The 24,994-nt window shown below is 48.6% G+C and overlaps 3 protein-coding genes across 44 annotated transcripts in view; 2 read left to right on the forward strand and 1 right to left on the reverse strand.

The window, feature by feature from the left end:
• LOC100065011 (alpha-1,3-mannosyl-glycoprotein 4-beta-N-acetylglucosaminyltransferase C) overlaps nt 1-1,245 on the reverse strand; it is a 43,302-nt gene extending 42,057 nt beyond the window's left edge. For 6 of the 23 annotated variants that reach the window (XM_070255950.1, XM_070255949.1, XM_070255946.1 and 3 more), the window contains exon 1: nt 804-1,008. The gene's annotated coding sequence lies outside the window, so the exon portion shown is untranslated. Of the gene's footprint in view, nt 1-803 lie in introns of all 23 variants that reach the window. The other 17 variants (XR_011434266.1, XM_070255947.1, XM_070255959.1 and 14 more) reach the window with 9 other exon arrangements.
• Nucleotides 1,152-18,454, forward strand: TMEM183A (transmembrane protein 183A). 2 transcript variants are annotated; one of them, XM_023632729.2, is made up of 8 exons: nt 1,152-1,500; nt 2,349-2,438; nt 3,233-3,400; nt 10,576-10,735; nt 11,641-11,821; nt 14,243-14,323; nt 16,291-16,446; nt 17,758-18,454. In XM_023632729.2, the coding sequence occupies exons 1-8, from the start codon at nt 1,392-1,394 to the stop codon at nt 17,941-17,943; spliced, it is 1,131 nt and encodes a 376-aa protein (XP_023488497.1). In that variant the 5' UTR covers nt 1,152-1,391; the 3' UTR covers nt 17,944-18,454. The 2 variants fall into 2 exon arrangements, with proteins under 2 accessions (XP_023488497.1, XP_023488498.1); XM_023632730.2 differs by having other exon boundaries at nt 1,271-1,500; nt 10,579-10,735.
• Nucleotides 18,455-20,737: 2,283 nt separating this feature from the next.
• PPFIA4 (PTPRF interacting protein alpha 4) overlaps nt 20,738-24,994 on the forward strand; it is a 46,585-nt gene continuing 42,328 nt past the window's right edge. For 9 of the 19 annotated variants that reach the window (XR_011434270.1, XR_011434272.1, XR_011434273.1 and 6 more), the window contains exon 1: nt 20,772-21,018. The gene's annotated coding sequence lies outside the window, so the exon portion shown is untranslated. Of the gene's footprint in view, nt 21,019-24,994 lie in introns of all 19 variants that reach the window. The other 10 variants (XM_023632668.2, XM_070255970.1, XM_070255975.1 and 7 more) reach the window with 8 other exon arrangements.

A 24,994-nucleotide genomic window follows, 5' to 3' on the forward strand; every position in this document is an offset into this window, starting at 1 on the left:
CTGCACCCATGGTTTCCTCCAGAGTCCAGATGCCTGAGTGTTTTCAACAGGGCGCCACATGAGCAGAAATCTACAGGCAGGTGGGTCTTAGGAATTTTTTATTGATAACAATGTGAGGTGAAAAGTCTTGGTGCTTACTGGCTGCCTTTTGAACTTGACTCCAAACATGAACTATGTATACAGGGAAAAACTATTTGAAACAATTTTCTTTTAGTTAACAGTCTATTAGACCCTTGCTTCATGTTATGACTAAATAAATTTTGAATAGTTCACTATTATAATCAATTATATTCAGCTTCAATTATAATTCCTAACTAATTCACCTATTAGCGTGAACCTCTGGTAATAGTCTGTTATACTAGTGAGAGGCTAGTGGTTTGTTCCTAATGAACTTCTATGTACCAGGTAATTAGATTAAAGTAGGAGTCTCTTTCCTTCCAAATACCTTAGGGTGGCTTTTTGGAGGATCCAGCAGGTTGGATACCTGGTCCCTAAGGGCTATGCTCCTCAAGCCAGGGATTAGCACCTTTTGGGAGGGGCAAGGACGTTTGGACAAAGAACATAACTCGGGACACCAAATAACTTCTTATTCACACCGGTGACACGAGCCCAGGGTCCTGCTCCCTCACGGTTCTGGAACCTTCCGTCAGTGACCTTTTCTCTCTCAATACAAAGGAAAGACAGTATTCTTTCCTCATCTGTCCTTCTAGTATATTGCTCAGAGGATGGTGGTAGATAACGTTTTAAAACCCCCTCCCATGTCTCGAGAATTCAGAAATATAAAGCTTTTGTATGAGTCTTACAAACCCATGTTGGCACAGCAGGCGCTCAGTCTGTGCGGCCTGAGAGACGGAGCACGAGAACAACGCCCGCGAGCGGGGGCCGAAGTGAGCCCGCAGTGTGGACAGAGACGGGGCACCGGGACGACGACGCCCGTGCGCTGGGGCCGAAGTGAGCCCGCAGTGTGGACAGAGACGGGGCACCGGGACGACGACGCCCGTGCGCTGGGGCCGAAGTGAGCCCGCAGTGTGGAGAGAGGCGGCAGCAGGAACACCGGGGAGACCTGGATGTATATTCGGTGTCGACCCGCGCGAATGCGCGCTCCGGATCTGGGACGCCGACCGTCCTACAAGGGGAACCGCGAAAACCCACCCCGCCCCGAACAGCGGCGACCCACCGTGACGGACGCTGCTCGCAGGTGACCGTGGGCGCTAGATGGTGACGCACTCCCAGACCAGGCCCTGATTGGTTTCCGAAGAGGGGCGTCGCCCGCCGACGCGACGCCGAGCCCGGCCTACGTTCCCGCGAGAGCTGCGGCCTCGGTGCGGGATGGCCGCGGAGCCGGGTGGAGCTGGCCGGCGGCTCCCGGAGCCGGCTCTGCGGCCCGAGACATGGCCCGGGGTCCCGGCCCACTAGGCCGGCCTCGCCCCGACGCGGGCGCCATGCCCAAGAGAGGGAAGCGACTCAAGTTCCGGGCCCAGGACGCCTGCTCCGGTCGAGGTGGGCGCGGGCTTGCGGGGCGGCGGGGGCCGGGCCTGCGGGGTGCGAGCTTGTGGGGCGGCGGGGCCGGGCCTGCGGGGTGCGGGACGCGGGGCGGCGTGCGAGGAGGCGGGGTTCGAGCTTGCGGGACGGCGGGGGCCGGGGGTGCGGGGCTGCGGGGCGCGAGGAGGCGGGGTACGGGCTTGCGGGGCGGCGGAGCGCCGGAGCGCGGGGCGGCGCGGGCCAGGCCGGCGGGGTGGTGGGGTGTGGGGCGTGGGGCGGCAGGGGCCGGGCCTACGGGGTGCGGGCGCGCGGGGCGGCACGGGCCAGGCCTGCGGGGTGCGGGCGCGCGGGGCGGCGCGGGCCTCTGCGGTGCGGGGCGGCGGGGGCCGGGCCTGCGGGGTGGTGGGGTGCGGGGCGCGGGGCGGCGGCGGCCGGGCCTGCTGGGCGCGGGCGCGCGGGGCGGCGCGGGCCTCTGCGGTGCGGGGCGGCGGGGGCCGGGCCTACGGAGCGGCGGGGCGCAGGGCGGCGGGGTGCGGGGCGGCGGGGTGCGGGCGCACGGGACGGCGCTGGCCTGCGGGATGCTGGGCGGCGGGGTGCGGGCCTGCGGGGCGGCGGGGGCCGGGCCTGCGGGATGCGGGGCGGCGGGGTGCCCTATGGGGCGCTGGGTGGTAGGGGCCCGGGCCTGTGGGGCGGCGGGGCGCCGGGTGGCGGAGGACTGGGACTGCGGGGCTCGGGGCGCGGGGCGGCGGAGGCCGAACCTGCGGGGCATTGGGCGGCGGGACTGCGGGGGGCTGGGCCTGCGGGGCGCAGGGCAGCGAGGGACCCGGGGAGAGGCCTCCTCCCGCGAGCCTGGTGCTGTGTTGCAGTTACCGTGGCCGACTACGCCAACTCGGATCCGGCCGTTGTGAGGTCCGGACGGGTCAAGAAAGCCGTGGCCAACGCTGTCCAGCAGGAAGGTAGGCTTCCGACCAGGGTCTCGGCCTCAGGCCGTGAGGACAGACGTCCGTCTTCGTTTTCCGCTTCGCTCCCTGTTCTTGCACCCTTCGGGCATCTCCCCGTGAACGTGCTGCTCTCCTCGATGGGTGCTCACACGGTGTAGGGGGGAACACTAGCCAAGAGCAGTAGCTGTAACGCTTTCTATCCTTGCATCGATAAACGTCCGCATACTCTCCCATAGTTTCCACTGCTTTCTTCTTAGTTGTTAGTCTTTTTCTTTTACACGTTCTCCTCCACTTATTCTGCAGTTTGCTTCTTTGCGTAGTAACCTTGAAGTATTCTTTTTCCCCCCCCCAAGTCTCTTACTAGCAAGCTTTTTACTCACGGGTCCCTGATACCTGTGTTTTTAGGACCCTGCTGTCTCCAGCCCAGGAACAGGGTTAAATTGGATTCAGTTCCTCTCAGACTTTGGTCCTCAGAATTTATGCAAATAAGGGTAGCATTCAGCGTTTGTTTTTATCCTGCAGGATTTATAGTGGAAGAATAATGCACTCCCTTTTGCTTCCGGCCTGGAGTTGGCACTGTTAAAGAGTTAGTTTCTGCAAATTTGGAGTCACATTGCCCATTGTTTTCTGATTTTTGGAATTTAAAATGCTATGATATTTTTCTCTTTAGATTCTCAGCTTTCTTCACTTGATTCTCACACTGCTTTTGCTTTTTTTCCCCTTTCCCTCATGGATGCTGATATCTGCCTAAGCCGCTCATATTTCTGGGTAGGACTCTGCCATCTCATTCTCCCCTTATTTTCTTCTAGTAAAATCTCTTTGTGGCTTGGAAGCCTCCCAGGTTCCGGCAGTGGAAGCTCTTTCTGGGGCCGGTGAGCCTTGTGACATCATGGACAGCAGTGATGAGATGGATGCCCAGGAGGAGAGCATCCATGAGAGAACTGCCTCCAGAAAAAAGAAAAGCAAGAGGCACAAAGGTACCGGGCTTGCTCGCTTGGCTTGTTAAGCTTGCCTGTGGTGATAACTGGAAGCTGTCACTTTCTCAGTAGCATGAGAGATGATACCAGTGGAGAATCAGAGTTTGGGTCACAGTAGTGAGACAGGCTCCAATATAGCAGGGCTTTCTACTTTTGTCTACGTGTGAGAGGAAAGGAGATTGGGAAGAGTCAGATTCCTGGAGCTGTGAACTCAACTGTAACAGCCACTCATTGATTATCAGGGAAGATGTCAGTATCAGGTAAGAACCCAAGTGGCAACATGTAAACAGAAGGCATTTGCATTTCTGCATTTCTGAATGTATGAGGAAGCAGAGACATGACGAAAAAGGTTTTCCCAAATATGTGGATTGTATATTACCAGTTTAATGTCAGCTAAAGTTGTGTATTATTATGGGTTTTTAAGTGCTCTGCAGTTATTAACGTCTGCTTTATGTCTAATAAGTACTTTGGGAAGTAGAAAAGTATGTGATACTTTATCTTAGTAGTGATAAAACTTACACAAAGGAAACAAAGAAAAATAAATAACAGTATGTCATGTGCCATACCATCATTCAGTGGTTTGTTCCAAACTTAATGAATCAGACTCCAGCTGTCTAACTATCCCAGAATAGTTATTTTGAAAGCTAGCGTGGTTCTGATGATCAGCTAGAGTAAGGGGGAAGCTAATGCTAATGTAATAAATAATATGTACATTTTGGGTCTCAGATCTACCAGAACTTTTACTTCTATTTGAGAATCAGAACAGATATTTGTATTTGTTAAAATATGTTGAAATAATCAATAAGTTAATGAACTGATGTTGCTTTGCAATTACTGGAATTATTGTCAGTGGTACTACTCTTTTCCAGAACCCCAAAATTAATATTGACATTCCTCGTACTTCTTTGTTCCTTAATTTCTTGCTTGAAGTCCCTACTCATGATCACCATTCTATTAGACATTTATTTTGTGTTTTTTGTTTGTTTTTGGACACATTCCACAGAACAGCCTACAGATTTTTTAAACATCTTTGAGATAAAATTCATTCCTTTGACATGTATGATTCACTGGTTTTAATCCTTTCACAGAGTTGTGCAGCCATCAACATGATCTAAGTTTAGAATTTTTCTGTGACCCCAAACCTATTAGCATCATTCCTCATTCCCTCCCGACCTTCCCCTGTCTGCTCCCCTCATGCAACTGGTAATTTACTTTTTGTCTATAGATTTGTCTGTTCTGGACATGTCATATAAATGGAATCATATCATATGTGGTCTTTTGTGTCTAGCTTGTTTCACTTAGCGTAATGTTTCAAAGTTCGTATTGTAGCATATGTATCATACTTCATTCCTTTTTATTGGGCTATTCTGAATAATGCTGCTATGAACACTCAAGGACAAGTTTTTGCGTAGACATATATTTTCATTTCTTTTGGGTGGAGTGAAATTGCTGGATCACTGGTAACTTTATGTTTAACTTTTGAGGAGTTGCCAAACTGTTTTCTCAAGTTTCCATTTTTTTCCTACAAGCAGGAGTTTGTCCATACGGTGTACCCTTATTGAATGGATGTTACAGATAAACTGTCCCAGCTATAGTGAAAGCTTTTTTTTTTTAATTGAATTTATAATAGTTTACATCATTGTGAAGTTTCACTTGTACATTATTTCTTTTCTCTCCCCTTACAAGTGCTCCCCTTCACCCCTGTACCCACCCCCACCCTGCCTTCCCCTGTAAACAGAAGGCATTTGCATTTCCGTATTTCTGAATGTGTGAGGAACTGTTCTCTTTGTATATGTGTTTGTTTATATTCCCCGTATGAGTGAAGTCCTATGGTGTTTGTCTTTCTCAGTCTGGCTTATTTCACCTAACATAATACTCTCCAGGTCCATCCATGTTGTTGCAAATGGGATGATTTTTGTCTTTTTTTATGGCTGAGTAGTATTCCATTGTAATTGTATGTATGTACCACATCTTTATCCAATCATCAGTTGATGGGCACTTGGGTTGCTTCCAAGTCTTGGCTACTGTGAATAGTGCTGCAGTGAACATAGGGGTACATAGGTCACTTTGGATTGTTGATTTCAAGTTGTTTGGATAGATACCCAGTAGTGGGATAGCTGGGTCATAGGGTAGTTCTATTTTTAGTTTTTTGAGTAATCTCCATACTGTTTTCCATGGTGGCTGCACCAGTTTACATTCCCTCCAGCAGTGTATGAGCGTTCCCTTTTCTCCACACCCTCTGTAACATTTGTTATTTTTAGTCTTTGGATTATAGCCATTTTAAGAGGTGTAGGTGGTATCTTAGTGTAGTTTTGATTTGCATTTTCCTAGTGATTAGTGATGTTGAACATCTTTTCATGTGTTTATTGGCCATCTGTGTATCTTCTTTGGAAAAATGTGTATTCATGTCCTCTGCCCATTTTTTGATCCAAGTGTTTGTTTTTTTGTTGTTCAGTTGTTTGAGTTCCTTATATATTTTGGAGATTAACCCCTTGTCAGATATATGATTTGCAAATATTTTCTCCCAGTTGGTGGGCTGTCTTTTTGTTTTGATCCTAGTTTCTTTTGCCTTGCAGAAGCTCTTTAGTCTCATGAAGTCCCACTTTATTTTTTCTTTTGTTTCCCTTCTCTGAGAAGACATGGTATTTGAAAAGATCCTTTCAAGTTGGATATCAAAGAGTGTACTACCTATATTTTCTTACAGAAGTTTTATGATTTCAGGACTTCAAGTCTTTGATCCATTTTGAGTTTATTTTTCTGTATGGCGTGAGATAATGGTCTACTTTCATTCTTTTGCAAGTGGTTGTCCAGTTTTCCCAACACCGTTTATTGAAGAGACTGTCTTTTCTCCATTGTATGTTCTTGGCATCTTTGTTGAAGATTAGCTGTCCGTAGATGTGCGGTTTTATTTCTGGGCTTTCAGTCCTGTTCCATTGACCTGTGTGCCTGATTTTGTGCCAGTACCATGCTGTTTTGATCCTATGGCTTTGTAGTACATTTTGAGGTCAGGGATTGTGATGCCTCCAGCATTCTTTTTTCTCAGGATTGCTCTAGCAGTTCGGGGTCTTTGGTTGCCCCATATGAATGTTAGCATTCTTTGTTCTATCTCTGTAAAGAGTGTCATTGGGATTCTGATTGGGATTGCATTCAATCTGTAGACTGCTTTGGGTAGTATGGACATTTTAACTATTTTTATCCTTCCAATCCATGTGCATGGGATCTCCTTCCATCTCTTTATGTCATTAACTATTTCTATCAAACGCCTTAGAGTTTTCATTGTATAAGTCCTTCACTTCCTTGGTTAAATTTATTCCTAGATATTTTATTCTTTTTGTTGCGATTGTAAATGGAATTGTATTCTTGAGTTTTCTTTCTGTAAGTTCATTATTAGAGTATACAAATGCAACTGATTTTTGTAAGTTGATTTTGTACCCTGCAACTTTACTGTAGTTGTTGATTATTTCTAATACTGTAGTTGTTGATTATTTCTAATAGTTTTCCCATGGATTCTTTAGGGTTTTCTATGTATAAGATCATGTCATCTGCAAACAGCGAGAGTTTCACTTCTTCACTCCCTGTTTGGATTCCTTTTATTTCTTTCTCTCGCCTAACTGCTTTGGCCAAAACCTCCAGTACTGTGTTGAGTAAGAGTGGTGATAGTAGGCATCCTTGTCTTGTTCCTGTTCTCAGAGGGATGGCGTTCAGTTTTTCCCCATTGAGTATGATGTTGGCTGTGGGTTTGTCATATATGGCCTTTATTATGTTGAGGTAATTTCCTTCTATCCACATTTTGTTAAGAATTTTTATCATAAATGGCTGTTAGATCTTGTTAAATGCTTTCTCTGTGTCTATTGAGATGATCATGTGGTTTTTATTCCTCATTTTGTTAATGTGGTGTATCATGTTGATTGATTTGCAGATGTTGAACCATCCCTGTGTCCCTGGTATAAATCATGATGTATTGCTGTATTTGGGTTGCCAATATTTTGTTGAGGATTTTTGCATCTATGTTTGTCAGCGATATTGGCATGTAGTTTTCCTTTTTTGTGTTGTCCTTGTCAGGCTTTGGTATCAGAGTGATACTGGCCTTGTAGAATGTGTTAGGAAGCGTTCCATCTTCCCTCAAGTTTCCATTTTTATTCCCACCAGCAATATATGAGAGTTCTGGTTTTTCCATATCCTGGCCAACACTTGTTATTGTCTGACTTTTTAAATTATAGCCATCCTAGTGGATGTGAAGTCGTAGCTCATGGTTTTGATTTGCATTTCTCTGATAGCTAATGATGTTGAGCATCTTTTCATGTGCTTGTTTGACCATTTGTATATCTTCTTTGGAGAAATGTCTATTCAAATCTTTTGCCCATAAATTGAAGTATGTTTTTCTTACTGAGTTGTAAGAGTTCTTTGTATATTCAGGATACCACTCTCTTATTAGATAGATGATTTGTGGCTTTTACACTCTTAGCTATAATTCGTCTTTTACTTCCTTGTTCCACTTTACCCTCGTTGGATTCTTTATTCTAGTCAAACTAGTCTTGTCTTTTGCCTCTTCTTTCCTTTAGCTTCTTTTTAATGAAACATATACAAAAGATGAGAGAATAGTATAATGAATCCTGTGTAGCTATTATGCAGCTTCAACAATGATCAACTCATGGCCGTTTTTGTTTCAACCACTCCTGGCCCAGTTTGCACTCCCACCAGCAATGTGTGAGAGTTCCCTTTTCTCTGTATCCTCTCCAACACTTATTTCCTGTCTTGTTAGTTATAGCCACCTCTTCCCCACCCCAAGACATGTGCGCGTGCGTGCGCGCATGTACACACACACACAGGGTTATTTTGAAACAATTTACAGATATCCTGTTATTATCTGTAAATATTTGGATAGTTATCTCCAAAAGGTAAATACTCTTAAAAAAGAAACCATTAGCAAGTCTAAAAAAGTTAGTAGTAATTTTTAATATCAATTCTTGTTAGACTTGTCTCTTTGTTGCCCTCACATGTGTCTTGTTTTTCTAAGTGTGTAGGCTTCATGTTAGCTGTTTATTTTGCTTGGAATATTTTTCCTCTTAACCTATGCCTATCAAAATTCTTTATGTCAATCATGGCTTATTTCCATGAAGATTTCCGTTACGTTCCATTTCCTACGTTTAGAAATTTCTTTTTTTTCTAATTTATTTATTGTTTTTTTTTTTGAGGAAGATTAGTCCTGAGCTAACATCCACTGCCAGTCTTCTTCTTTTTGTGAGGAAGATTGGCCCTGAGCTAACAACTGTGCCCATCTTCCTCTACTTTATACATGGGATGCCTACCACAGCATGGCTTGCCAAGTGGTGCCATGTCCCCACCTGGGATCTGAACCAGCAAACCCCGGGCTGCCGAAGCAGAACGTGCGCCCTTAACCGCTCCACCGCTGGGCCGGCCCCTAGAAATTTCTTAATAATTATGTATAAAACACTGACCGTTCTTCAGTACTGAGTAATTTTTGTCTCTAAAGACAGAAAATTTTTTTTTTTTAAAGATTTTATTTTTTTCCTTTTTCTCCCCAAAGCCCCCCAGTACATAGTTGTATATTCCTTGCTGTGGGTCCTTCTAGCTATGGCATGCGGGACGCTGCCTCAGTGTGGCTTTAATGAGCAGTGCCATGTCCGCGCCCAGGATGTGAACCAATGAAACACTGGGCCTCCTGCAGCGGAACGCGCGAGCCTAACCACTCAGCCATGGGGCCAGCCCCAAGACAGAAAATTTTTAGTAGCATTCTGCTTTGTAAAAGTCCCTATGGTTCACAGTGGAGGAAAACTGATGGTCATTTGCCTTTGCTTTCAGGGAGAGATTTAATGTGGGAGACAGTGGGGCCCAGACCTGGTAGACTGAACCTTGGTTGGTTACTGGAGATGACAAGAAAGGATAGGAACCAGGAGGATGATGGTTCAGAGGCTCTTGTCTCTGTTTTGAAGAACCTAATGCAAGAATCTGATTGAGTCATAGAGCTGCAGGAAGCAGTTAGCTAGAAGAGCAGAGGTACCTTTGGGGAGGTGGTGTAGGGCCTTTTTTTTGCCCAGGAGAGAGAAAAAAGGTAACTGGTTTTAGGGTAGTTCTGTGATTAGGTCTGAATTAAAGGTTAGGGCTAGCGTTAGCCCAGATTCAGGTGTCTTTATGGAGTGTGAGTTTTTACTTGAACCTGAGATGTGTAGTGGGCCTCAGGGTGGAGACAATTAACACTATGGGATCTGAAGGAGGAGGAGGTGGGTCTGCATTATCACAGGGTATCTTTGAATACTGAATACCTGTGGCCAGGGTCATAGGTCAAACTGGAAAGGAAACCTGGAGAAACTAGCAGAAAGGAAACATGTCTACAGACAGTTACTGCATCATGAAAACACTGTAACGAGCCAAACCTGAGGGCCTAGTGGTTAAAGTTCAGTGTGCTCTGCTTCAGTGGCCTGGGTGTGGTTCCCGGGCGTGGAACCACACCACTTGTCTGTCAGTAGCCATGCTGTGGCAGTGGCTCATGGAGAAGAACTAGTAGGACTTACAACTGTTCAATCGTGTACTGGGGCTTTGGGGAGGGGAAAAAAAAGAAAGGAAGATTGGCAACAGATGTTAACTCAGGGCGAATCTTTCCCAGCAAAAAAAACACACACTGTAACATCCCCTAGTTTTTTATTTAGTTTGCACTCTGAGGTTTCCTCATTCCATCTTAAAATCAGGTTTTTTAACGACTGAACTGAAGAAGCTGTTTGGTGGATGGGACTTTGGGGAGTCAAGGGCAGAGCTGGAGTTTGGAGTCAGAAGACCTAGTTCTGTATACCTTGAGTAGGAGGCAAGGCTCTGTTTTTTGGTTAGTAAAGAGAGCACCATAATAGTTCCTTATTTCTGTTGAAGAATTATTAGGGTGAATGGCATAATGTAGGCAAAGGTACTTTGAAAACTTCAAAATAGTATGTAAATAGTTATTCAATAAAGGCCTTAAGAACAAGACTTGTTCATCTGGGCAGCAGGAAGCCAAGGTTTCCAGCAGCTTGAATAAGCAGGAAACGATGAGTTTGAGAGGCTTCCTTCGACCCGTTTAAAACCTTTCTCTTAACTGTGCAAGCCCTGGGAGAATTGAATGGTTGGGAATCTTTAGATACGTGTATGATGGAAGGTCAAAGGTGATACTCTTTTTTCTGTTTCAGAAGACCTGGATGGGGCTGGAGGAGAAGAATATCCCATGGATATTTGGCTCTTGCTGGCCGCCTATATCCGTCCTGAGGACATTGTGAATTTTTCCCTGATTTGTAAGAACGCCTGGACTGTGACTTGTACTGCTGCCTTTTGGACCAGGTTGTACCGAAGGTGCGACACCGAGGGCTCACTTTGTTGTGTGTGTGGCTGAGTTCATTTCTGCTTGTGATTCGGAGCTGCTACCTGATAGGCACCTCTTTTCACTTTCTCTGCTCCAGGCCTGGGCGTGAGCCTAGCCTTGGACTCCTTGAGCTCCTCTCTAATTTAAAATTGATATTATTAATTCATCCAGGTGATTGTCTTCCCTGTGGTTGCCCCCTCCCCTCCTCCATCCAGTATCGCATTTCAGAAAAAAGTCTTGCTTCAGGCCTCAAAGAGAACTGTCCTTGACTTTTCTTCAGAGGTTTATCTGAGCTAGAATATTCATAAGTTACAGGTGTCTATCTACTTAACTTTCCAGCTGGATTAGGTTCTTAAGTTTGCTAGTCATCTTGAAGTGTCATGTAGTTCTTGTACTTTGCGGCCCTACGTGCAGTGGTAGTGGTGAGGAGAGAGTGAATGTTAGGGCAGTTAGAGGGAAGATTGTAAGCTGTCAGTGAGGATGTGGTGGGAAGGAGTGTTGAGGTAGCAGGGAGTAGAGAGCTTGCTGAGATGTGTGACAGGAGAACCTGGCAGCCTTTCCATAGTACAGGTTCTTTTTGAGCAACTGAAGTCTCTTTTACTGGTGTGAAGTCATAGACTTGCCCTTCTTTTAGGGTGAAATAGTGAGGATTTAAAATTTTAAAGTGAATGGAGAAGTGCAGGATTACAAGGTATCTGTGAATTCTGAGGAGTGAAGGAGATGGTGATGTCTGTGTCTGTGTGAGAGAGAGAGAAAATGAGAGAGCGCGCGCTGGGGATAAGCTGGCCAGTGGAATGGTGCAGTACAGTCCTGCAGAGACCAGGAGTCCTAGGAGGCTCACCGGGAGCAGGAGAGACAGGTCACATGTTGGTAGGAGTAATGTGTCGTGTTTCAGGCACTACACGCTGGATGCCTCTCTGCCTTTGCGCCTGCGACCAGAGTCCATGGAGAAGCTGCGCTGTCTCCGGGCATGTGTGATCCGATCTCTGTACCATATGTATGAGCCATTTGCTGCTCGAATCTCCAAGAATCCAGCCATTCCAGAAAGCACGCCCAGCACATTAAAGAATTCCAAAGTAAGTGAGAATTAGTGCTGGGGTTTAACAAATGGGCTGTTGTAGGGTGGGCCTGTTATCGTGGCTTGTCTTGGCTTCCTTGATGGGAAGGGCTCTGGCCATAGGTACCATGCTGCTAGGTGCTAATGTAAACTTTCAGGGCTCAAGGTTTTCACTTCTCCAAGACATTCCTGCTGTGCTGGTCTGACTTATGTCATCTTACCTTAAAGCTTTCTTGTGCTTGTAGCATATTCCTTATTCTCTTCATTTTAATTTATTTTCATGCACTGTACATTGAACCACTTTACATGGCTTTGATGGTTTGGGCAAAGAAGAACACAACTCAAATGGTAGATGTAAACTGTAATTCTTAAAAGGTACTTTAAATTGTGATACAAAGATACAACATGAACAGCTTACTGATTTTCTCTTTTTAACATGACCTTGACATCTGGGATTCCTCTTTCTTACTGACCTCCTTAAAGGATTCTGGTGTAGACTTGATTCCGTTAGCATTTGCTAAGTGCCCACTGTTGCCAGGCTCTGGGGAGGGCCATTTCAGTGACTGTAAGGTACTCCCACGCATAGACTTTAGTGCTCTAAAAGTTTTCTTGTGTTCTAGGCTGGTTCTTGTATCTCGAGGTTTCCCCAGTAGTTTATAGTCATACATTGTGTTCAGGTTTCTGGCATTCTTCTGATCTGTCAGTAGGTCTGTTAGCCTTTGGTCCATTTTCTCCTTTCTCCTCTGCAATGAAGTGCCCAGTGAGTGCACCTTTGCCAAGCTGGACTGGCGCAGCAGATAGTGTTATTTAGGCAAGTTCATGTCTCAGCTTTTTCCTCATTCAACTAATACCATTGTCTAAATTTCGTATCTTTTGAGTTTGTGGGTAATTGTTATTACTCTTTTCCTACCCAGAATCTGGTGTTCTGTAGTACTTCCTATTCTCACGTATTTTGTTTTTATGCTTCGGATGTTAGGCAATGATTCTTCTCTCCTAGTTTAGCTCTAATGTGATACATAGTGATTAAAACGGTACTGTTGATTCCAAGATCAGCAAGGTTTCTCCCAGGGTTGCAAACAGGTGGTCAGGGCCACTGGCTGAGCTCTTTTTAAAATGGATATAGGGTGGGAGTAGGATGCTAGGTGAGGGGAATCCCGCCCAGCAGCTGCTTCTGCTTGTAATGTGAGTGGACAGTGTCATCTCACATGTACAGTTTCCCTCCCCCAGAAACATTGGATAGTGTCAGACGCACTCTGGTGAGATGGGAATCATCCCAAAGCTGACCATGCCAGCTGTGAATCAGTTGCTGGGAGCAGAGCAGCATTGGGCAAACTCCTCCAGCTTGACACATCCTAGCGGCTCCAGTGCACAATGCAAGAGCTACTGCCTAGTTCTAAAACACCATGTGTTCATGTTCTTATCACTGTATATTAATTTTTTGAAAGTGGACTATAAAAAGCCAAGGTGGCATGATAAGTAATGCGTTAATCCGGATAGTAAGCCCAGGCCACCTGGCTGCTGCTTTTGTGCCTTGTTGTTGGAGAGCTTCTGAAGAGGAGGTGGGACCTGCAGTGCAGGTGTCCACGCATGGCCTTGCCACTTGATAACCACAGTCGCATGGCATTCAGGGAGTTGCCAGCATGCCTAAGGAAGTTGTCCCAGTTCCTGGACTCCAGCTTTTCGTATGTGATTCTCCCTCTCTCTCTTTTCAGTAGCATAGCTTGTGTGGGACACTGGAGCCGTTGTGATGGCAGCAGAAGTGTTTGCCCCTTAAAGCCAAGCCCATTATTTTTGATGGAACAGCAGGACGTACAGGGCATGTCTGAAGGGCAGGACAGCTGGCACGGCGGACGACCCACCCCTTATCCCCTGGGAGGTACTTACTTCTTGTGCTTAACCCTAGCTGTAGCTTGACTTTCACTGAGGGGCTTACTTAGACTGAATTCAGCCCAGCTCCGTAGTTTCCACACTGCTGTCTGCTCCCAGAAGGTCCTGAGTGGCGTGCCCCTGTTACAGGGCTGGCCATCTCTGCCTGCTTTATGGCTTTGTCATCATCTTGCCTGGTGGCTACTGGCTGCCTTTATGCTTTAATACAGAGGAGTGGCCTGCTGAATCAGAGCATGCCCCAGTCTCTAGAGACCATGCTTCTGTCTTTACAGATGAGAACAATAGGGATTGACCTCAGTAGCCTCTGAGGTGGGCTTATATTGGTCCCTCTTGTCTTTACTGAATAGCCCTGGGATTGTCTCTTTTCCTGTTGCACCAGTGTCAAATTGGGGGGTCTCCACCTGTGCCAAAGTAAAATCTCAGCATGGGCTGTGGCTGGCTTTAGAGCTATGAAACAAAGGTTTTTGCTTATTACTTTTTGTTTTCTTATTTTGATTTTTTTCTTTTCTGTCTTTTATTTATTTATTTTTTATTTATTTTCATCTTCTTACAGTGCTTACTTTTCTGGTGCAGAAAGATTGTTGGGAACAGACAGGAACCAATGTGGGAGTTCAACTTCAAGTTCAAAAAACAGGTATGCAGTCGTATCTTCTCTTTGCTTTTCAGGTAATATCTTGTTCTAATAAATTTCACTAGGCATAAAATTGCCTTATTAAAATCAAAACTTATAATGTCATGAAAAGAAAAGGAAGAAGGAACTATTCTGTATGAAAGGGACACAAAGATATATTAGCTTAATGCAAAAACTAAACATTGAGTGGATCCTGGATTGGGGAACAGAGAGCTATAAAAGACATTTTTGAAACAGATTTGAATATGCTGTGGATATTAGATGATATGAAATTGTTAATTTTCTTAGGTGTGATAATGATGTGGTTATACGTCAGTGTCTATTCATGCTGAGTAAGGGTGGAGTGTCAGTGTTACTTTCAAATGGCTTTGTATCCCCTGAAATGTGCGTGATTTATGCCTGTGTGTATATATAAAATGAGAGGTGGGGGAGCAAACATGGCAGAATACCCAGTGGGAGAGGGTACACAGGAGCTTATTGCACTATTTTCTTAACTTTTCTGTGTATTTGAAGACTTTTTAAAAGTGAGAAAAAATGGGGAAACTTGTTATAAAGTACTGAGGTTATTTGCCTAAACTTTTGTGTGTGTGTGTTTTTGTTGCTGAGGAAGATTGGCCCTGAGCTAACATCTGTGCCAGTCTTCCTCTATTTTGTATGTGGGTTGCCACCACAGCATGGCTGATGAGTGGCGTAGGTCTGCACCTGGGATCCAAACCTGTGAACCTGGGGCACCGAAGCGGAGCATGTGAACTTAACCACTATACCACGGGCCGGCCCCTAAAAATATTTTTGTTGTTCAAAGCAAATGTATTTGTAAACAACAGTAATTTATGTGGTTTCATGTCTGGGTTGATTTGGGGAAGCCCTGAGGAGGACTGCCAAAGGCTGTTCTGAGAAGAGCAGATACTGTTCCTCCTCCGTCTCTGCCTGTTGCTGGGGCTGCACCTGAGATCTGGGCCACAGAGAGGGCCTCTTTGACTTCTCTTTACTTCTTGTCCTCAGCAGCCTCATTTCTCCCATCTGTCTCCCTACGTAGTATCCTACTGAGGAGACAGATCACAAATACAAATAGTCATCCCTCACTTGATGGCAGGTAAGTTACAGAGACGTTTGTAATTAAAGCAAATCATATTTTCTGTTGATTTTTTTCAAAAACATTGTTCTAGGAAAGAATTTTGGCTTTGATAATTTGCTTTTAATAAGATGTCCCCTGGGGCCAGCCTGGTGGCATAGCAGTTAAGTTGGCATGTTCCGCTTTGGTAGCCTGGGGTTTGCCCCTTTGGATCCCGGGTGCAGACCTACGCACTGCTTGTCAAGCCATGCTGTGGCAGGCATCCTACACATAATGTAGAGGAAGATGGACACAGATATTAGCTCAGGGCCAGTCTTCCTCAGCAAAAAGGGGAGGATTAGTGGCGGATGTTAGCTCAGGGCTAATCTTCCTCAAAAAAAAGAGAAAGATGTCCGCCTTGTGTGATATCCTTTAGACATTGGTGAGCAGTCCCGCATAGGACTTTTTAGCAGTGTCTCAGCTGAGGCCAGAATTACTGCAGGGGAGAGAATGCCGAGATTCCTCGAGTTTTGAGGCTTGTGACTCTTGCTTCATGGTGCCTGGGTTCCCGGGCCGCTTCTGCTTCCAGCCCTGTGTGTAGTAAGTGTTCTTGGGGGTCTGACAACATTGGGGAGCCTCTGGTAGAGCTGTAAGTTTCCATTCTTGCCACATGGCAGGAAATGCCATCTAAATGCAGCATACACCCACTGCCACACTGCTCGTCCAAATGTTTCCCCTCCTTTCGAAGGGCAGGTTTTCTTCAATTTGTGTAAAAACCGATACACGTATAAAGAGAGGAGATGATAGAGAAATGGATCTCATTAGCTGTGGTTGAGCTGTAGGATGATTTTCACTGGTGGAATCCTAGAGCCATAAACATTTCCTCTACGCTATTGAAGTAATTCTCAGTTCTCTTCAGTCCCCTAGAGTGAAGAGCAAGTGTGCGGGAGGGTTGCAGCCTCCCATTCAGTATGAGGATGTTCACACTAACCCGGACCAGGACTGCTGCCTGCTGCAGGTCACCACTCTCAATTTCATCTTTATTCCCATCGTCATGGGAATGATATTCACCCTGGTAAGTGGGGACAGGATGCCATGCGCAGCTCTTTCATAGACTCACTATCCCTAGGGTTTGAAGGAGATTTGTAACTTTAACCATTGACGAAGAAATCTTCGAAGAAGAGTAAAAATAGTGTCAGAAAGCAGACTTGTGTATTAGGAACAGACAGATTTGTGGAGAAGTTAATTAAGTCTGAGAATGTTTTACCTCTGTTTCCTTCCCTATGGTTAAGGGGAGTGTTTTGCATCTCCTGTATAGTGATCATTCATGTTTGAGAAACATCACCCCCTTAGGGATAATGATGAGGCTTATCCTCGAGGACTGTGTGTCGGGACCTTGAGGCGTGCATGTGGTGTCATAAATGCATTATTAAAATCTAGGGTGACCAGCTCTGTCCTTTGCGTGATGCTCTGACTATTCAAGGCTTAGCTAAGAATTAGATTAGGATATGCTCTGGCATATTTTCCAGGCTTAAAAAATTTTAGCCTGGATTGGCAATTGGAGAATTGACACAATTTATCTTTGCTGTATTTTAGGCTTATGTTCAGACATATGTGGGGTCTCCCGCTCTACATTGAAAATAGCTTTATTCTTTTTTTAATGGTAAAGTAAATAACGTATACTTCATGTAAAGAATTTAAGTAATACATAAATACATTGAGAGAGTAAAGGTGACTTAGACTTCCACCATCCTGTGACTCCAGTTAACCTTTTGGGAGCTGTCCTGTAACGTGTCTGTTAATATGTACGTGTACACACCCACTCTCTTGAGTAATTCTGTGTAATTGATATTGTTACACATGCTGCTTTTGTGGTAGGCTCCTCTCCCCTCCCTCTGGCTTAAGCCATGTTAATGACCTAGCTATATACATACTCCATGTACTTCATACTCATACAACTCTGTGCTGACCTACACACACATAAACATGTTTAGAGATTTTGTGGTTTATTTTACAAAAAATGTGATCAGGTGTGTTTCATGCATCTTGCTTGACTTGCTCAACAAGATCTCATCAAAATCCCTTTATCTCTTACAGCTGTAATCCAATCTGTAAAAATTGGCTTTGATGGTAGTCTGTGTGCATGTATCCTAATTTATTCAGCCATTTGAGAGGCTTTCTTTAGCATAGTTTAAATATATGAAGCTAAGAAGAACTTATAAAAATCACTTAATTTTTTACATCTTTGCACAGGTGTTGGTATTATAATTTAGAGATTCTCTTGTGGCCTAGCCAGTGTAATTTTGTCTAGACTGTCTCATTTCAGAGTGAGCTGTGGGAAAACAAGGCTGTTTAATTTGGGTGCTGACTTTACTTTTCCTTCCAGTTTACTATCAATGTGAGTACGGACATGCGGCATCATCGAGTGAGACTGGTCTTCCAAGATTCTCCTGTCCATAATGGTCGGAAACCGCGCAGTGAACAGGGTGTGCAGGTCATCCTGGACCCCGTGCACAGCGTGCGACTCTTTGACTGGTGGCATCCTCAGTATCCGTTCTCCCTGAGAGCATAGTTACTGCTTCCCGTCCCTGAGGGCGGCCCTGAGCTCGGCCAGTCCATTAGGAATCGGATCCCAGTTTGGAAGGGGTGGCTGGATGGGATGTCTGGTTAGTAATGCACATGCTCTTCAGGCTCCTGGGGCTCCTGTTAGGGGAAGGAGAAGGAGTGAATCAAGAGGAAAAACAACTATGATTTATAAACATATTTTAATGTGAAAATTTGCATTCGAAAGGAGAAGCCTCGCCTTATTTTCTGCGTTAAACCCCATTTGGTGCTATTGAGTTTGTTCTTTATTCTTTTATCCCAGTGAAAATGAATAATCTTGCTCTAGGGAAAAATTAAACTCTTGAATCTCCAAACAAGGAAGTTTCAGCAATCCCTCCTGGATCAGAGGAACCTTAGAGGCCTACAGTTGTTGCTGTGTTGCTTCCAGTTTAGCTACCCCTCAAATTCAAGTGAATATTTTCTCTTCTCCCTTGACCCTTCTGCAGAAATAAAGCGGTGAAAGGGTTTTCAGAATCTTATAAGATTGACTTGTGTATCCTTCTTTAAAAATGATTTTTGGATATTTATTGCATAAATATTCTTTTGCCAGTTTTGGATTTTAGGTATTTTTTTGCATGAAGCTGATATGGTGATAATAACTTTGTGTCCTTGGTACTGTATTAGGAACTTTACATAATATCCCTCATTCTCACAGTCCTGCAAGGTGGTGACTCTGTTCCCATCTGTGGCTGAGGAACTGGCTTGGTGACTTACCCAAGGCTATAACAGCCAGTCAGTGGTAGAGCCAGGGTTCCAGCCGAGGTCTTTCTGCTGTGCCAGAGTTAAAAAGGTCAGTCTCCTTTTTCTTGAGGTAGATAGTGGCAAAAGGGAGTAGGCAGAATGTACAAAAGGTGACTCAAATTTGACTGTGGTATACCTTTCCCTAATCAGCCTGAAACTTATGTTTCTAAGTAAAATGTAAAACAAACCAAGAAACTTACTGAAGGCAGAATAGTGATATTTTCATTGAATTGTTAGAAAGGCACTTATGCCAAAGGTTGCTAAAAAAATGCCTCCCATGTTGAAACCAGCCTCCTGAACTGTAGGCAGCTGGTGACTTTGCCCTGCTCTGTCCTGTGCTGCTTCTCATCCTACGTGCCTACAGGCGCCTGGCCTCGTGCCTGCAGAAATGCTGGCGTCCTGTAGGCCAGAGGACTGCGGTAGCTGGTGTACTCTGAGAAGACAATCATGGGTGGGCTGTTCTGTTTTGTTTTGCTAAGGAGATAACCTTGCTGCTTGTGTCTGCCCCCCAACCCCACAAATTAGCCAGTGAGCTAGATATCAGCTAGATATTGTCATGAAGTGGGCATTAAGATGATGTTCTTTAAACTTGAAAATCTTGTGGGGGCAGTTATTAGCATGAGCCAAAGTGCTAAATTAGTGTGGTGTTTTCTCCTTACCGTCCTCCCTACCCCCTGCTATTTAAAGTATATTTTTAGGAAGCGTTTGCTTAATACTGCTGTTGACAGCTAATCTTATCCCACACTGAGGGTGGTACTAAAGCTGTTCACACAGAAAGTGAGCCTGTGTCAGTGAAAAGCAGAATTTGGGTATTTAAATGATAAAAACAAACAAAACCTGAGGATGATAAGCACCTTGTGAATCTCTACAGTCAAGAGGTCCCTGGCTCCCTGCGCTAGAGATGCTGTGGAACAGGAGGGCTGTGTCCTGGTGGATTGATGTCCCCCCTTTAGGAGTTCCTTTAAAAGGGGAGTGAAATAAATTTGGCTTAGTTGTTTTCTGACTCAACTTCCGAGTTTTTGTATCGCAGTCCATGGTATGATGATAGAGAAAATATTAGATACTGCCTCAGCTGTTCTCTTAGTATAATATTGACAGACTTGGTGAAGTTGTCAGTAGTCGTCATGCCTAAGTCTTCCTTCTGCACTGCCGAGTTGCCTTTTCTAGGATGATTCACGGTTTATTAGCGGAAGGATGTGAAGTGCTCAGGGATTTCCTTCTGATGGGACCCCCAAACCACCTGGAGAAGTTGCAGCTTTCCGGGCTGCTTTTGTAAAAACTGCTTTGTAATTTTCACTTCCTTAACTACATACCTTGATTTCGTTCTGAGGGGCAGACAGAGAAAATAACACAAATTTACCTTCATTTCTCACCCCTTAAGTAAATCAGAATTACTCACATTTTCTTGCCTTCTACCAAAGATACAAGGAAACTAAACCAAATGGGGGAGAGAAGAAGAAAGAATGGCTGTACGTGCCGTCGATCTCAGCGACAGCGTTTGTCGCAGATGGAGAGCGCGCGTCTGCATCTCTGCGTGTAAAAACTCTTCCCGCTTCCCGCCGTGCCTGCCGGTCGGGAAAGGGTTGAGCAGGCTCTGGGATGCACCGCCACAAGCCGGGCGGGCGCCGCACTGTCGCCGCGGGGGACAGGGTGAGGGGCGATTCAGGACGACGGAGACTCAACGGAGGCGCCAGCCGGGAACTTCGGCCTTGGGCCGCCTTCGAACCCCGTGTTAGAGCAGGCAGCGCGCCGCTGGACAGCAAGTGCGCGCACGGCCGGGCTGCTGTGGCAGGAGACGGCTCGCCAGCGCGCACGCGGAGTGGCTGGATCGCAAGCTGCTCCGCGTGGAAACGGGCGCGACCGCAGGAGAAGCGGTGAACGCGCGCGAGCCGGCGCGAGGGGCCGAGCGCGTGGGGCTACGCCGGGCCGGGACGCAGGCCGACTCTGGAGCGGGGGGGGGGGGGGAGCCGGGAGACCCGGAGCCGCCGCATCACGTGCCGGGGGCGGGGCCTGAGCCGGCCGGGGGCGGGTCCGGGCCCTGCGCGGGCGAGGGGCGGGGCCTCGGGCGGACGCTTCGCGCCGCGGAGGCTGCAGCGGCTCGATCCCTGGGTTCTCGGCTCCTCGGCTCCTCCGCCCCTCGGCTCCTCGGCCCGCTAGGCCGCTCGTCCGCTCGGCTCCTCGGCTCCTCTGCCCCGCTGTCGCTCGGCCGGTCGGCTGCTCAGCTCCCAGGACGCCCGGCTCCGCGGGCGGGGCCGGCCTCTGCTGCCCAGAGCGCACTGCCGGCCGCCGACGACGCAGGCGGGTGAGCGTGCGGGGCCGGGTCGGGGAGGCTGCCTCTGCCTCGCTCCGGCTCCCTGCCGGGCTGGGGTCTCGGCGCGCCGCGGGAGTTGCCCGCTGCGTCCGGACGTGGGGTCTCGGGCGGCCTGCCCGCTCCCCGTGCCGCCCCCTGCCTTGGCGGCGCGGGTGCCCTTGGGGTGGGCGTGGGTTCGCCGCCGTCAGCCGCCGAGGGGCTGCGCGCGTCCCGCCGAGGGCACCTCTGCCCGTCCCGGAGGCGCCCCGAGCCCGGCCGCCGCTCCGTCCTGCGGCCCCGGCCCCTGCCCGACCCCCGCCCTCCGGCCTCCCCCTCCTTGTCCCCTGACCCCCCGGGTCTCCTGCCTCCTCGCCCTCTGGTTCCCCGGCCCCCTTACTCACTTCCTCCTGCTCCCCAGCTCCCCTGTCCCCCTGCTTCTCTGGGTCCAGTCCTGCCCCACAGCCCCCTCCACGGCCCCCTGCCCCGTGCCATCCTGCCTCTCCGGGTCCAGTCCTGTCTCCTGTCCCCCTGCTCCTCCAAGTCCAGTCCTGCTCCCTGCCCCCCTTCCCCTGCGGGTCCAGTCCTGCCCCCTGCCCCCCTGCCCCTCCGGGTTCAGTCCTGCCCCACAGCCCCCTCCCCGGCCCCCCGCCCCCGTGCCATCCTGCCTCTCCGGGTCCAGTCCTGTCCCCTGCCCCCCTGCCCCTCTGGGTCCAGTCCTGCCCCACAGCCCACTCCCCGGCCCCCGCCCCTGTCCCATCCTACTCCTCCGGGTCCAGTCCTGCCCCCCTGCCCCTCTGGCTCCCGGTCCTTCCTCGCAGTGCCCCGGACACCTGCTCCCCTGCCCTCCTGCCCCTGCGGGTCCAGTCCTGCCCCGCAGCCCACTCCCCAGCACCCCTGCCTCCTGGCCCTGGCGTCCTCGCGGCCTCCGCCCCTCCCTGCGGCCTCAGGTGCCCGGGGTCTCAGGCCCGGGCGGCGGCGGGGGGAGCAGTGCGGAGCGGACTCCGGCCGCGCGGGGGCCGTTTCCAGGGGGCCGGCGGGCCTGGGAGCGGGCAGACGGAGGTCAGGGTGCGGGTGGGTTCTCGAGCAGGAGGGGGGCTGGAGGGCAGTGCGCTCGCTGCCCAGGTCGCCTGTGGGGAGGGGCACGGGCGGTGGTCACCTGCGGGGAGAGGCACGGGCGGTGGTCGCCTTTGGGGTCCGCCAGGGCTGTCCTGTGTGAGCAGGTGTGGAGGAGAGCTCCGCGAGCCTGCAGACCCCGGGCGGGAGCTCAGGGCCCCTCCCGCGGCCGGGCTCAGCGACTTCCAGGAGCGCTGGAACCGCACCTAGTAGTTTGTTCAACCCCCCGCAAGCATTCGTGGGGCCCCTGTGTATGCCGGACACCGTGCTGGGAGCTGCGTCTTCTGAAGGCGGTTTAGGGCCATGGAGCGGCTGCAGGGCCCCCCACCCCGTTCTGTTGCATGCTCTTGGATTAGGAAAAGACAACCTGTCCACGTGCTTTCCAACAGCTGTCTGAACTGGACTCCGGCCCCTCTGCCCCCGACCACTCTTAGCTGGCCAGGTAGTCCCCTTAGCAAAGGAACAGTTTGGATGATTTCCCTTGGCTATTTTCAAGGACTTTGTCATGAGGCCTGAGGCGGCTGCCTGGGATAAATGATGCCTCAAAGTAATGAGATGATGAATAGCACGATGGTTATTAGGGGCCAGGGGTATGCTAGACGCCCAGCAGAGCGCGAGACTCCAACACTGGAAGATAGAGGAGCATGGGGGAGGTGGGTTTGGAAGGGGAGTCTGTCCAGTGTGCTGCTGGGCGTGTCCTGAGGGCAGGAGGGACTGGAGGGGCAGGCCAGGGCAGGCAGCCAGACTTTCGGGCCTGCTCCCTGTGCTGATGGCTGAAGTCTTAGAGTTGGGAAGAGTTGTTGCGTTGCTTGTGAGCCCTTTCAGAGCCTCTGGTGGAGGGGAGGACAGTCAGGCTGTGGCGGCAATGAGACAGGAGTGAAGGCTCAGCAGGGCCAGGGTGCTGGGGACCCTGGGGGGCTTAGGTGATGGGGGAGCTTGCTGAGGCCCTTCTATGCCAGCATATTCTCCTCTGGGGCTTTAGGCCCTTGCCTGGGTTGCTGTAGAGACAAGTGTGGTTCTGAGTGGTCCGGAGGGGTGTGTGTGCTGGAGAGGAGCCGGGAGGACTAGGGAGTGAAAGCTGCCCTGATCAGAGTCTAGGTCCCAGGGACTGAACTGGGAGGAGTGGAGAGAGGAGGGGGGTCAGAGGGAGGGGCGAGTGTGTTTGCAGCCACACCAAGTCACCATCTGTCCCCCGTTGGCCTGCTAGCTCACTGACCTATAATTAGCTCTGGAGGGCATATGGGGCTGGCTCACAGGAGCTTGGCACCTTGAGTGGCCGGCCTAGTGAAAGGTGCTCAGAGGGGCTGTGGTGCTCGGCGGACCCTGGGAGGCTAATTCCAGGGGACTCTCAGCCTTTGCTGTACTGGAAGGGACTGTGGGAAATGAGGATGTCTTGAGGTGCAGGACATGTCCCTGGTGGGGGACATGGCAGTAGGGGAGGAGCTCTGGGCTCAGGTGGTGTGAAACTCCAGGCCCGGCAGAGCCTGAGCACTCCTCTCTCCTTGCCTGGCCGCTGGCTCAGCTGTCACGAGAAGTATGATTGCCACCTGCCTCTGGCTCGTTGCTCTGCTGTCGGAGCTGTAGCCACCGCCTGCCTCCCGTGTCTTCTGTTTGCCCAGGTGAAGTCACCGCTAGCACAGGGCAGCTTCTTGCCTGTCAGTCAGGGGCTGAGAGCCCTTGGCTGGGGCTGCTTCATTCTCAGGGAGCTGGAGGAGAAACTACCTCCAATTAGTTTAACTGGTTGTGCTCCAAGTGGTGGTCAGCGCAGACCCCCAGGCTGTGCTGGGACTGAATATTTGGTCACATGCTACTCTGTATTGCTCTGGACTGTACTTACGCATCTGTGTTCTCTCAAGTAGACTGTGAACTTCTTAAGGACTGAGACCGTATCTTACATGCCTTTTGCATCCGTAACAGTTTCTAGCTCAGTATTGGATTCATGGAAATCTACTCAATGAGTAATTGTTGCATTGAATTGAAGAGGTCTGTCTTCTGATTCCCTGGGTTCAGTGAAGCAGGGTCTGCTTACAACTAGAAGTGTTTAACCCGGAGCCGAGGAGCCTCTGGGGACCCAGTACAGTGGTGTTACATCTCAGTGGGGAATTAGATTCTGTAGGCAGTAGGTAAAGTGAAAATCCCTAAATCTCCCATAAAGCATGGTATATGGGTTTAGGTTTATAACTCTGAACAATAGCGTTAATGTACAGATATAGTATATGTTATATACCTTGTATATTAATTATATAAATATATAATGTGTGCAGTGATTTTAAAGAATACTTATGTACAATATAATTTTGTATTTAAGTGTCAGATGCATTTGAAGGCCTTTACTGCTTATTTTGCCCAGCCAACAGAGTTGAATTCTTCTAAATTAAAAGCATATCTGATGTGACTTCATGGCCATTGTCTTCCGATGGATAACTGTCATTTCAAAGAGGAGATGGGTTTCCATTCAATTTAAGAAAAAGCTTCCTTAGGACAATGAGGGCTTCCTCGTTTCTAGTGAGCTCCTTGTTCCAGAAGGATAGTCAAGTAAAGACTGAGCTGTCGGGGGTGTGTGGAAGGACTCCCACACAGAGTGGCAGTTTGGCCTGCGTGACCTCAGAGGACCCATCCAAGCAGGAATCTGCAGTTCCAGGTAATGGGTGGGGGTGGGGGTGGGCGCTGGATGGTGGAGGTCTTTGGCAGCTGCTACAGAAGAGGACTCTCCTGAGTTTGGCTTAGAGGAGAGATGCTGAGAGCGGAGGGCCTGGGGAGTGGGGCCAGGCTGGGAATTGGTCTGGGCTATTCCATGAGTAGTGGACATTCTGGAAGATCCAGGGGGTGGCCACTGCCGTCTGTAATGCACATGGAGCCCTGGGCTCAGGAGACC

This window comes from Equus caballus, chromosome 30, assembly GCF_041296265.1.
Source record: "Equus caballus isolate H_3958 breed thoroughbred chromosome 30, TB-T2T, whole genome shotgun sequence".
Taxonomy (NCBI): Eukaryota; Metazoa; Chordata; class Mammalia; order Perissodactyla; family Equidae; genus Equus; species Equus caballus.

Coding starts and splice junctions, on each gene's coding strand:
- TMEM183A (XM_023632729.2), top strand. CDS start 1,392: ATGGCCCGGGGTCCCGGCCCACTAGGCCGGCCTCGCCCCGACGCGGGC. Junction 3,401..10,575: donor GAAAAGCAAGAGGCACAAAG/GTACCGGGCTTG, acceptor TTTCTGTTTCAG/AAGACCTGGATGGGGCTGGA. Junction 11,822..14,242: donor GCACATTAAAGAATTCCAAA/GTAAGTGAGAAT, acceptor ATCTTCTTACAG/TGCTTACTTTTCTGGTGCAG.